Source organism: Falco naumanni, chromosome 3, assembly GCF_017639655.2.
Source record: "Falco naumanni isolate bFalNau1 chromosome 3, bFalNau1.pat, whole genome shotgun sequence".
Taxonomy (NCBI): domain Eukaryota; kingdom Metazoa; phylum Chordata; class Aves; order Falconiformes; family Falconidae; genus Falco; species Falco naumanni.
Window position 1 is genome coordinate 6,728,151 of NC_054056.1, and position 13,222 is coordinate 6,741,372.

Consider the following 13,222-nt stretch of genomic DNA (forward strand, 5'->3'; position numbering starts at 1 on the left):
CAGATGGACCACGGCATCGCAGCTGTAAACGTGAACTTCTCAAATCTTTCCAGAAATCGCAGTGATCTGGCAGCAGACATTCCGAGGCAGCCAGCCGGTTAGGAAGCAGCGCGTCGGGGCAGGGGCTGAGCTCCCGCGCTGTGCACCCAGCGCAGCCGCACTGGGTGGCCATCGGACCCAACGCCTCCAGACGGAGCCTTTCCCCAGGGATTCCGGTGCCCAGCAGAAGCAATATCGTGCCTTGCAGCCACTCCCTCACTCCAGCTACTTCAATGAGTGCTGAGGGAAGACTAACCCCTTCCAGGAAAAACACTGGAGAAGAGGAAGGGTAGGCAGAGGGCAGAACGTGGCCCAGACTTGCAGGGGGACTGAGCAGGGCAGCTCAGGAGCAGGTGGGGACAGCGGAGAGGGCAGTGCCACAGCCACGTCCCCGCACGGGGTGCTGGAGGTTGGCCAGCGTGCTGCTGCCGGCAGCCTTTGCTCCATTCCCCTGGGGCCCCAACCAGCTGGTACGAGGGCTCCAGCCCCAAAACTTCTCCGCAGACCCTTCCCGGCTGAGAGAAGGCAGCAGTTACCTGTTCACAGCTTTAAAATCCCTCCAGGGGGGACATCGGCAGGACTCCGCCTGCTGCTGAAGGGTGGCCGGCCAGGCTGAACCTGATCTTCACACATAACAAGCCGAGGACAGGACGGGCAGGGGGCTGCGCACGGGGCTCGGGTTGGGGGGCAGCCTTCTGCCTGCCTGCACGGACTAAACAGTCACGAGTCCTTAACACAGCAAACTTACAGGGAAAAATAAAGAGGGGTTAGTGCCAATCCTTCACACCATCTACCCTCTTACCTCGCAGGGATGCCGGGAGAGTTGATCCTGTGGATCCAGGGGAAAAAAATCCACCCGTGACCAGCCGTCCCCTGCCCAGGAGGGGAGGTCAGTGGCAGGGAATGGAGCACTGAAGGTTATCAGCTGATTTTTTTGTAGTAAAATTAGAAAATGCAAAACGGGTCCTTCAAGTCACAGGCTCAGAGACCGGAGACCGAGCCAGCCTCTTCCCCGAGTGGATCCTGCCCCCCCACCAGGAACAGCAGATGCTCCAGAGTGATCCTTGCATTTTCTAGCAACAGCTGTCTACATCACAGGGAACGAGCTGGAAATTCTCCCCTGAGGCTGTTTTTCCAGAGCTCAGTTCCAGCATCACCCCTCAGGGAAGGTCCAGGTTTCCCTGATGCTCCCCCAGAGGCTCCTTTATTTGCACCCAGCTTCCCTGTGTCCCGTGCACCAACCCGGCACTCAGCCCTCTGAACAAGCCCTCCGAGAATGGGCAAGCACCACCAAATGGAGGAAAATATCTTTGTCCACATTCTGCTGGAAAAGCAGGGATCAGCAACTCCCTGCACAAGCCTCCCTGCCTGGCCCAGGCTCCCTCCCCTGAGGGATGCTCTCCTCAAACGGCTGCGAGCAGGAACGTAAAAGACACAGCAAAGGTAAAGACACAACTTTTGCTTTATAAAAAAAGACTGAATCAGACATTTAAGGCCAAGGAGTGCAAAAGAATCCCGTAAGACACCACAGGTGCACCAGCTTCAGGGACCATCAAATTGACAGTCTTCCTCTGAGTGAGTTTTTGGGGTGTTTTTTTTTTTTTTTTTTTTGCAAGCTTAATCCACACACATTCACACTTCGTACACAGACTAAACATCAAAAACATACTATTGCATCTGTAATAGCAATCGGCAGCTCTTTGCAAGTCCATCCTCACCCCTCGTCTCCAAAGCTCCAGTGCCTGGACCACAGAGCTACATGTCAGCGTGACCCATGCTGACGCCTCAGTGCACAGGTTGAAGTAAACTTGTCCCAGTACGTATGTACAAATCCATTCAGAAGCAGGAAGCCAAACGGGTCCATCCATACGTGTGGCATTCGGAAGGAGGTGACCACAGTTCCTCTTGGAGTCCCGGCCTGGACTTGCTTCAAGTCTCTTCCTTGCATAAATGCGTTTTTCCACAAACCAACAACTTTAAAAACAAAGTAGGGAGGGGAAACCAAATCCAAGTCTCAGACCCTCCTCTTTATTTTCGAAATCTCTCTCCCATCAAGTGTCTCAAGGTGTGGTCTCAGTAACGTTTGTGATTTATGAAAGCGTGCTCTGAAACGCGAGCAATTTACAAAAACAGGCTCCAACAGGGACTTGAACTGTACATTTCAAAGGGCTTTGGCTGGTTAAATAACCCTGACTGCTCATATTAATATTAAATCCTTTCCCCCCTACTCAGCTTTTTGAAGAGCAATCACAGGCTATGAAATAAAGGCACATTTCTGTTCAATTAAGGCACAAAAATATGGTCCACACCAACGCACAGGGCCTATTTTGGTTTCTCTCTCCCCAAAAAACCTGGGTGTGTTTATTCTATGGCTGGTAAATTCAACTAAGCGTGTTTTCTATTCACATCCAAGGGCACTCGAATGTACTCGAAGTCCCATGGCTTCACATATTTACTTTGTGATAAACAACCAAGTGGCAATACCAGTAAGATAGAGCTTCCTCCTGCTGCAATGCTGCAGCCCTCAAGGTCGCCTGGCACGGTGCCCTCAGGGCAGTGACACCACATCTCCTGCTTCTGCCTGGCTGTTAGAGAGGAGCCACGGGAAGGAGAAGGTGCTGAGCACCCACAGGGGAAAGGCAGGACCTATCCGTTCCTCACAGACTCCCTGGAGACATTCCCAGGGGAGGTTTTCCTTTTGAAGCAAGAAACTCCCTTAAAAGTGGCTAGCAGAACAGTCAAACAGCCCGATTCTTAATTACAAAAACTTAAAAATGAACCAACTATTTTTCCTCACCTGTCATAACCCCAGTTCAAGGCTTGCCCAGCAGTCAGCATGGCCCCAAGCGTGCCGGGGAAATGCAGCGGGCTTGGCCAGCGAGGCACGCAAGTCACGGGGCAATGCCTGCAGCTGGTAACACCGCACGCCTGCAGCTCACATCAGACTGGCAGTGACTGCAAAGCTGATCCCCATGGGCCGCTCGGGAGGCAAGAGGGGGGCAGCTGTCCAGGCATCCCACCCCTCTGCAGCTGGGCACTACCGTGGGAGACATGCCAAGAGGCCAAAGATTAAATGAACCACATTACCTGAACCTTCTCCTTACAAGGCAGCAGATGACGACAGAGTGCTGTCAGTAGGAAGAAGGCAGATCTGGCTACTGCAAACACCACGGAGAGAGGACTTACATTTTTGGGACCAAGCCAGCCACTTTAAATAGAGATTTGGATCCCTAGAGATCAGGTGCTTGACCTTCACCTCAGCATCAGCACCAACACAGAGCCACCATCCAGTTACTCCCTACCCAAATTAACTTAGGCAATGCCAGAAAGCAAGAACTGTATACGACAGATCCTCAAAGCAGGGAAAGGGCTGGACCACTCAGGTTGCTGAAGCTAAACGTGAAGTACGGAAATGATAGAGGCACAAGTTATCTGATACTTCCTTGTTCATCTTCTCCTCCCTGGGTACATTCCACCTCCCAAGTTCATTAGTTCCACAGTTCACTTCCTTGATGTTCTATATTGTCCAAAAAAAAAAAAAAAAATTCCAGTGAAATTCAGACAGCGGGAGAAATTTGGCTTCAACAAAGGGTCAGGGTAGACTGGGGGTAGGGGGGGAAAGTGGCATAGCACACTCCGTCTTGAAAGAGGAGACATCCGATTGCAGCAAAGCCTTGGAACGCCTGCCTGCTGCTTGGGTCCTTTCCCTCAACAATACACCTGAAGCAGAGGTGCCCCAGATGAGTCAGTCTCTGTGTCTTGGAAAGAGGAATCTCTGCTTGTTGGAGAGCCTTGGAGAGGAAAGAGAAGAGATGGTGACATTAGACAACGTGAACTACAGCAGCCGAGCGCCTGCCAGTTAGGCAAGCGACTGCCACAAAAGGGTTTGTGTATCATGAGGGAGGAGAAAGCCACACAAAGCCCACAGGCAGGGAACAACCCCGCCTGTATTGTAGCCATCTTCTAGGGCAGATCTGTCATTATGCAGGAGAAAACTTGTCTTTTAGCCCTGGGCTGCTCTTTGGAGTGGAGCACGCATGCTGTGAGGATCAGGGCTCAGGGGAAAGCCCGTCACTCTCCTCTGCTTCCCTTCTGCAGTTCCTTTTGTTCCCAGTATAACCCAGCTGTGACCTTAGCCGGTCACACCCCAAAGACAGCCCCAAACTTTGTCAAGACACCCAGAGACTGAAGGCACTCCACACTTGGGTTTCGTTCTTCTTCAGGAGGACCCAGCACCTCAGGCAGCCTTCTGAGCTACCCGCGCTCCCCAGGCTCAACAGAGCTACACCCCTTACGGTCACCTAAGAGGCAGGCGTCAGCTCAACCCCTGCAGCTGGTGAAAACCGCAGGCACGCAAAATATGGGAAATTCAGGGCACTCCCCTCATCCCTGTGACACCTCTGCAGCCAAGACCCCCGGCCAGGCACGTTACCTGCGCTGCTGTGCCGCCTCATATTCCTGGCTATCACATCTGCTGGTGTTTCTTCCGATATTTGCACGGCCAGATCTGGAACGAAAACCAAGAGGGCCTGAGACAGGGAAGGATGGGCAGCTGTGACTCGAGGGTGAAGACCCCTGTCAAGGAACGCACAGGGCTCTCCTCCAGGAGGCACCACCCCTGGGTAACAGGAGGGGTAGAGTCTGATTCTTCAGATTGCTTCCACCATTGTGTGGGTAAAACGAGCTTTGTAGTCTTTAAACACCGGGAAGCAACAGCAGCCTTACTGCTGAACTGGGAAGCACAACAGCCCCCCAGCTTCCTCCACTCTGTCTGGATGTCTCTTTGCCACCCACACGCTGCTTTTCAAGGTCTTGCCACAACAATCCCTCTTACTACCTGCTCTGGAGGGACCTTCAGGCTGCTCCAGAGAAGGAGGAAAGCATCCCTGGAACAGCCACAAGGCACTTAACACGGTGGCAGCAGCCCTTCCCTCCTCCTGGCAGGGGTATGTACTGGCTGCTGCTCACGCACTGAGCAGAGGAAGGCTCAGCACCAGGGAGGCACTCTGTCACGGCAGACTAAGGGTGGCATTAGCAAAGAGCGCTGGTAGAACACAGGGGTGAGAGCCAGCTTAGTAACTGGACATCCTCCGGCACAAGCCAGCTCATCTGGTCATACCAGTTAAGTTTGACTCACGGCCTTTCTGCCTAGCTTAGAGGTGCAGAGGAAGGCCAGGATCATTGCCGCAGCAGCAGAATAAGCCCTTGTTTTGCTCAGTGCAGAGTTCACTGACGGTGAAAGATACACATATCAAGAAAGCCACAGCACAGCGAGTGGCGAGACGCAGAGGGCTCCAGTCATAAATAAGGGTCTCCATTCCCACACTCCAGGAAAATCAGCCCAGCCTGAAGACAGGCACCAGCTGTCAGCCCTACTCCATTGTCATGTCTCCATGGCTTTGATAAAATAACCGTCTTGTACTGAAGCGGTCACACCAAGGAAGCTGCACGTACCATCCTGGCTGATGACCATGGACTCCAGCATCGTCTCATTACCGCTGTCTGGTGCGTTGCCTCTGCTGGACTTCTCCTCGTGGCTCTGGCTCGCTGGGACAGAAATATGGGGCCGGACCCTGCTTTTCCGGGTGCTGATGCGGATGATGCCTCGGACCAGCCTGCATTCAGCATCCTGCTCATCCAGGTTGTAGTCCTGAGTTATGCTATTGATGAGGTCTGAGATCTTGTTGGTCTTCTCCAGGAAGACAGTGTCTGACGTGCACTTGGCCAGCTCATCGATCTGGTGGACGCTGAAGAGCTCTGTCAGTTTCTTGAAGATCAGGACATCGATCTCCCTGCTGGACATGGAGCCGTTCAGCTCGCTGATGTCCAGGTCAGACTCGTGGAAGGAATAATACTCCTCTGAACTGCGGTGGCTGCTGGGGAGTGTTGGCTTTTCTATGCTGTTCCTGAAGGGCTTCTCTGGCAGCAGCTCTTTGCAGCATGAATCGGACTCCAAGTGGTGGCTGGCGCTCCTGTTTTGATAGACAGGAATGCCCTTCAGTTTCACATCGGGGTAACTGAAACTGCTACCCATGCTGGACTTTTTGATCTGGTTCCCATTCTTCTCAGTGGGAGAGACGTTGGCAGGGCTGTTGGGCAGTCGCCCATTATAATCTCCGTTCTTTCCGTCATCAGTGGAGGTCTCGGTGGGCCCTGGATAGGGGATACAGACACTGCAGTCCTGAAAACAGCCCCCACAGGTCACTATACAACAGAAAACAGCCTTGTATGTGTTCCAGGCCCGAGACAGAGAGAAACAGCAAAAGCTCTGGTTTGGGGGAGCTTCTGCTGTACCAGAAATAAAGGTAATTGTTTCTGCCTCTCTCCCGTTGGAGTCTTTGAGCTCAGCTTTGCGACCTTTCCTGTCCCGCGTCTGTTGGGCTCTGGTGCGGCTCTGTTTGATCTCAGGCGTAGAGCCGCTGAACACCTCCAAACTGACATCCGTCTCCTTGGCCGCTCTGGTCCGCAGGGGCACAGCCTCCTGGCAGGACTGGTTCAGCTGGCGGTGGCTGTTCAGGTCCTGGGGGAGTCCCGTTTTCCGGCCCAGCATGGCTCACCGCTCAGGCACCTGGAGAACGAGAAGGTCTCAGGTCAAACCAAGCATCCGTCACGTGTCTCACCTTAGCAAGGCTGTTGATCCACAGAGAAGGTCCTGACATTCCCATTCAGTGATTCTCAAATTCAACATTTCAGTCATTTACAGAAATATTTTGCATCTGGACTCATGCTGTCCTCACTTGTCACACAGAAGGGGAATCCAGCCTGTGCTTCAGGGCTCTCCGACTGCTCTAGCTTTGCTGCTTCCTTTCGGTAGATGCTTGAATCAGAAGAGAGATGTTTTAAAAGGGCTATTTTTATGACATCACAACCCCTGTAACCTTCCAAAGAGGTTTCCTCAACACAGCTGGAAGACAGAGCAATTAACGAGCGGCAGAGCCATAGGTGCAGCTGGCTGACAGGCTCCAAAGGGAAAAGTATCTTCTTTTAAACAACTTCCCCTTTGCCTTGCATTCCTCAGGATTAAGCTGGGCCCTGACAGTGCTCATCCTGTCAGGGTAAAGCACACCATGCCCAGGAGGGGATGACAAGCAATCAATCTTTATGCAAGCTGCCAATTCAGACTGCAGATTATTCAATGTTATTTAAATTAGAGGATTTAGCAATGCCATTACTAACACTGATGAATTTTGCTAGTCATGCTAAGGCCGTGTTATGTTAAAGACTGTCCTATGAAAACTGATGTCTTCATCTGGATTAAAGAAAAGATCTTGTCAGCAAATCGGTCTCAAATCGCGCCTCATGGGAGGAAAACCTTTGCAAAGCCCTACTGCAGAAATCCTACAGCAGGCTATCTGCTCAACTGTTTTTCTTGTTGCCAATGGACTAACACCACTGCCCCAGGTCTGCTCCCAGGAGTAAACTGTTCCTACAGGGTACAGCTCCACGGATCCAACAAGCAGAGCCCGGCACATTAAATCTCCCTGTTACGAGGAAAGCTCGGCGATGGCGAGCAAAGTCAGGTCAAGGCTGTCGCTCTCCACTTCTGTTGCTGCCGCTTTTATCCCAGACTACAGTGGGCCCCTAAGTTGTCCACGGTTTCTAAGCTTCTTGGCTAACACTCCTTTCACCCTCCAAGAGATCCTTTTAAATACTAATTAGGCTAATTAATAAGCAGTGAGAGCCCAGCCATAGCTTAAGCATTTTTGGACTGTCCCTGCTGCTCTACTGTATACTTTCTATAGGGCACCTCAAGCATGAATAAATAAATCTGTCCTACCTTGTTAAAGCATTGCTGCTTTTTCTCTTTTTTTAAAACAAATAGTAATGTTGCCCCCACAAAGAAACAGGCACAGACTGAAAACCAGGCAGTTACAGCACACCACTGCTTTCCAGGAATATTTTGGCTCCATTTGCTTTTAAAAATTTCTAAGTAGTACATGTCCCAGGAGTTCCCTCTGCACATTCCTGGACAATATGTTAAATACAAAAGTCCCAGACACTCCAGTTTCAGCAGGCAAAGCTCCCTAGCCTCAGCATCAGTGGAGAGTTTTGTTTGCTTGCACTTCAGACAACAGGTTTTTTTTTCCTCAGCTTCACTATTTTTGTAATGCAGTTCAAAATTTAAAAACAAACAGAAAACGTTGGAGCCGATCTAAGCACAGAACTGCTTCCTGCAATGTTTCTCTTAATACTGAGGCCTCACCAAGCGATCTAACACACGCATTGCAGAGCCATGATCGTTTATGTAACAATATACAATATTCTGAAATTTCAGAGCATCTTTGGCATAAGGAAGGGTATCATCTCAGGAGTAAAGCTCTACAAAAAAAGACTTGCAGGCACAGAGACTGAACCTCTTGCCTGACACTGCACAACCCCCCAGCTGCATCAGGCATCAGAGGCACCTCCGGCCCCGAACACTGAGCTCACCCTCTTCCCATCACATCTCACGTTTCTGTGACCACCAGATCACATGTCTGAAGAGATCCCTGTCAGCACATACAAGCTCCTCGATCCAGCAGCCTCTCTGGCACAACGGACTGGATGGAAACCCGCAGCCAGCTGCTTAACATGGCCATCAACAAAAGCTGGGACTAAAATCCACAGCTGAGCTGATACTCACAGGGTCGCCAGGAGCCGTCTCTGGTCTCAGGCAGGCACCGCGTGTCGATAGCGAAGATCCTTCTAAAGAACTTCTGCATCTGCCTCGGCAGGGCGAGGAGGGATTCACAGTTCGCACGTCCAAGAGTTAGCCGGGGTCTAAGATCTTCATGGTTCAGAGGATAGGATTTCCTTTGAAAGTTTTAAAAAAAAGCTAAATTAAGTTGTGAACCTACTTAACAAAGTCACATGGGGTTGCCAGCGTTGCCATGTCGCCCTCGTTAGAAGCTAGGGAGGGCGAAGGGCCCACTTAAACAGGAGCCCGAGGACCTGAACTCAGGATAAATTTACAGACAGAAATAAATTCTCCTAAACATCAGGAACCCCCCAGTTTTCTAAGGCGCCTCGCCAGGAGCCGCGAGCTGCCCCACAAAGCTCCCGGCCTCCCGCCAGCCCCCCTGGGACCCCATCCCCAACCTGACGCACCCCCCGGCCAGAAACACCCCCCGGGAGCCTCCCTGTGCCCCGGCCCACAGCACCCCCCTGCTGAGGCAGCCCCCCCCCCCCGCAGATACAGTTCGCCCCTTCCTCACAAACAGGGGGGCCCCCTGCCCACCCCGGCCCCCCTCGGGACGCTGGGTTTTGGGGAGCAGAACCGGCAGCCGAGGGCGCGGGGTTTCCACAGAGCCCCCCTCCCGCGCTCCCCCCCTTTGCTTTCCAGCCCTCGAAGGCCAAGCAGGCCCGGCAGGGCCCAGCCCCCACCCCGGGAGAGCCCCCCGGGGCGGGGGCAGGGCAGGTCCCAGCGCAGCCGGAGGAGAGGACAGAGCGGGGGGGGGGGGGGGCACAACGGCAGCGCGGGGACAGCTGGTGGCGGGGGGGGGGGGGAGGCTGCCCCCAGCCCGGGGGGGGGGCACACGGCCTCGGGGCGCCGCTCTCGGGGTGCGCACGGCGGGGGAGAGGCCGGTCTCAGCGGGGGGGCGGCAGCCGGGGCACCCCGGCCTCGGGCGGGGGGGGCGGGGGGATCCCCGGGGCCGCGGGGGGCAGCGCTCGCCCCTCCCTCCCGGCCGGCCGCGGCCTGCTGCTGCCCCCGGGCCCGGGCCGGGCGGCCCCGACGGGGGAGGGCGGGCCGGGGCAGGGGTCGGGGCCGGGGCGGGGGTCGGGGCCCCCCGGCGGCGCTGCCCCCCCCCCGGCCCGGCGTTACCTGCGAGCCAGGGAGCGGCGCGCGGCCCCGCCTCACCTGGGCCAGGTGAACCACGTGACCCGGCCCGACGGGGCGCCGCGAGGGACAGCAGAGCGCGGCGGGCGGGGCCGCTCCGGCCTGCGCTGCCCGGCCCCGGGTCCCCGGCCCCAGGGACCCTGTCCCCAAAGACTCTGTCCCCAAGGACCCTTGTCCCCCGGGTCCCCGTTCCCAAGGACCCCATCCCTGGGGTCTCCATTCCCAAGGACCCCTGCCCCAAAGGACCTTTGTCCCCCATGTCCCCATTCCCAAGGACCCCATCCCTGGGGTCTCCATCCCCAAGGACCCCTGCCCCTAAGGACCCTTGTCCCTCGTGTCCCCAGCCCCAGGGATCCCATCCTCGGGGTCCCCACCCCCAAGGACCCCTGTCCTAAGGATTCTGCCTCAAAGCATCCCTCTGCCCAAGGATCCTCGTCCCCAAGGGTCTGTGTCCCAAACTATTCCCATCTCTGAGGGTCCTCATCCCCAAGGATCCTTGTTGCTGAGGACCGTCTTCCCTGAGGATATCTATTCCCTTAAGGTCTCCAGCCCCAAAGGCCTCACTTCCCAAGGATCTATGTCACAAAGGATCCCCAAGGATCCTGTCCCAAAGAACCCTCATCCCTGAGGATCTTGTCCCAAAGGATCCCTGTCCTCAAAGATGCCCAGTTCCTAAGGATCCCCATCCCAAAGGATCCCTGTCTCAAGGGCCCTCATCCCCGTGAATTCAGGTTAGGGAGGATCCCTGTCACTGAGGATCCCTGCCCCAGCAGATCCCAAGGGTCCCCATGGCTGCGCCAGACAGCACCCCACTGCTGAGGGACATGAAGGGGCAGAGGTGGGGCAGCTGTGTGTGTCCCCTGGGGTCCCACAGGACCCTCGCCCGTGCCTCCCTGGGTGCTGCCTGCAGTTCTGGGTGCTCAGCCTGGAGCCAGGAGCCCATCCCTCCAGGATGAACCTTCACCCAGGTCACGGCCAAGTGCTTCAACACCCCCAAAGCCTTTGGCCACCCCTCTGCCCCTTGCAGCCATGGGGGGACCTGGGGCGATTCCCCCCTCTCTGCTCAGCACCCTGTGAAGTGACAACATCGTCCATCCCTCCTCACGCTGGGAACCGTCGTTCCTGCCCCAGTTCCCCTGGGGACCTCGGTGGCACCGGGGGGACACATGCTGCAGCGATGCCCAGCACATGGCAGGCACCGGGGCTGTCAGGCTCAGCCCATCCTCTTCGTCGCCGCTCGGGGATTGAGTGGTTCTTTCCAAAGAGCTGCTGATTCACTCCTGGGGGGTCGGACCCTTCCCCGAAGGTTTGGGGGGAGCCCAGCGGGTGGTGGGGCAGGAGCGGGTGGCGGGGCAGGAGCCCGGCGGGTGGCAGCGTGCACTGAGGCTGTGGGGAGCAGCAGCTGCCTGGCTTGGGGGCACCACTGGGTACCTGAGAGGAGGCAGGAGAGAGAAAAACCAATTTAAAGGATGGTGCTGGTGCCAAGAAGCTCAGTCCTTCTCTAAAGGGCACAAAGATGGCATGTATTTATTTAAGCCTCTGGCACGGGAACACCGTACTTCATTCCAGCCGGTGTAATTTCCCTGTTTTTACTTGGATTTAACTCCAAGCACTGCCTGGAAACGTGTCATCTCCTCTGCCAGGTGCCTTGAGCACAGATCCTGGGCACAAAACCCTCTCCCGGCGCTGCCCCATCCAGCCTGGCACTTCCAGGACGAGCTGAGCGGCACGGCGTGGCCCCCTGAGTCCAGCACCCCTCGGCTCCTGCCCTTTCCCCATGTCCCAGCACCTCCCAGTGGAGCTGCCGCCTGCCAGGGCTCTGGTCCCGGTCCCAGGCCCCTGATGCCAGCGTTGGGTCTAGGACAGCGGGGCAGGGAGCTGCGTCAGCCCAGGAGTCCTGGGGCTTAAACCTGAAATCCTGATGCAGGATTCCTTCCCTTAAACCAGGCCAGGGAGAGCAGCACCTGGGTCCTCCCCGCCCCCGGTAACTGGGACACCTGGGGAAAAAAATTGCAGAGAGACTGAGATGACACTAATATCAATTATTTACTGCCTATAATAAGGCTTCATTTTTCTGGAGCACATCCCAGCATAGGGCTTTAAAGAGACTGAGATAAGAGGCCAGTGCACAGCCCTCGCTACGTCCTCTCACATCCCTGGGGACCGGCACTGGACCAGCTGCGGGATGCAGCACCGTGCCCCATCCCGGCTGTTGGTGCCTCTGCATGCGGCTGCGGAGGGTCGCTGCCGGGGAAGGGAGAACAACGGTCTCAACCGGGCTTTTGCATCAAAGAGGTTTATTCTGAGCGCTTCTAATTTCAGACTCCTCTGCTAAATCATTAATAGCTCGTCAGCCCCAGCAGAGATCCCTCACCAGCACCGGAGGGTTTCTGGGACTCAGGCAGTGCCTTACCCCGAGTGGCAGGAGCATTTCTTCTATTTTTCTATTATTTGCCTTACCAGCCTCTGTTTGCTCATCTACCTGGCTGTGCCATGGCTGGCTGGGACAGCCTGGGGGCACAGCCACTGTGGGGGCCTCAGTGACAGCCTCATCCTCGCTGGCTAATGCCCCCAGCCCATCTGGCCCCTTCTTGATTCTTAAACTCACATCCAGGCACAGCTGTTCCCTGTCTCCATTTCCTTTTCTCACTCTGGACCAGGGACTGGAGCTGGGAAGGTGATAAGCAGCACAGACCTGGGGTGTGACCCAAAAATTCAATTATTTTATGAGCAGGTGACCGATGAAGCGGGCACCTCCAGAGGTCCCTCCAACCTCAGCGCTTCTGAGGTTTCACTTTGGGGAACAGGGCAAGCTCACTGCAGGACAAACCCTGGCCCCTTCCCTCTTTGGGGGTAGCTTTGGGGGTCCAGGTTTCACCAAAGCAGAGCAAAAAAACAGAGGGGAGGATGTTCCATTTAATACCTGCCTGTCCCCATAGCTTCTTTGGGTTGCAGGCAGAGGGTTGACACTGCACCTGCGATGGAGCTGCACCCCTCAAATCTCTGAACCCCATTTTATAGCAGCATTTGCATGGGATACACAAAGATGGTTCAGTCTGGACTTCAGCCTTTCCTACAGCCTGAAAGGCAGCCTGCAGAGCTTCAGCAAATGCCGTGACCGTGCCTGACACCGGGCAGCGGGGATGCAGCGGGAGCTGGGGACCAGCAGGGAAGGGACGAGCAGGCAGCGGGGGCCGGGAGCAGTGACGCAGCAGCCTCTCATGCTGCTCAGTGTCTGGCAGACGTGTGGCAGGGCTGGCAAGAGCAGGAATGTGACGTCAAGCACAAAGGATGGGGTATTTTTGCCCCCCTAAGGAAAGCAAAGCTGCCTCCAGCCCACGTGGGACTGGGGTGACATCTACCGCA

At 55.4% G+C, this 13,222-nt stretch overlaps 1 protein-coding gene across 2 annotated transcripts; it reads right to left on the minus strand.

The window, feature by feature from the left end:
* Positions 1-1,483: 1,483 nt before the first annotated feature.
* KDF1 (keratinocyte differentiation factor 1) lies at positions 1,484-9,886 on the minus strand. Of its 2 annotated transcripts, none has more exons than XR_005826764.1 (5): positions 8,663-9,116; positions 5,494-6,607; positions 4,472-4,546; positions 2,837-3,830; positions 1,484-2,013 (listed from the first exon to the last, which is right to left on the minus strand). XR_005826764.1 is itself a non-coding variant. In XM_040586119.1 (5 exons), the coding sequence occupies exons 3-5, from the start codon at positions 6,587-6,589 to the stop codon at positions 3,748-3,750; spliced, it is 1,254 nt and encodes a 417-aa protein (XP_040442053.1). In that variant the 5' UTR covers positions 6,590-6,607; positions 8,663-8,832; positions 9,842-9,886; the 3' UTR covers positions 1,484-3,747. The 2 variants fall into 2 exon arrangements, 1 of the variants encoding a protein (XP_040442053.1); XM_040586119.1 differs by adding an exon at positions 9,842-9,886 and having other exon boundaries at positions 1,484-3,830; positions 8,663-8,832.
* Positions 9,887-13,222: the final 3,336 nt, after the last annotated feature.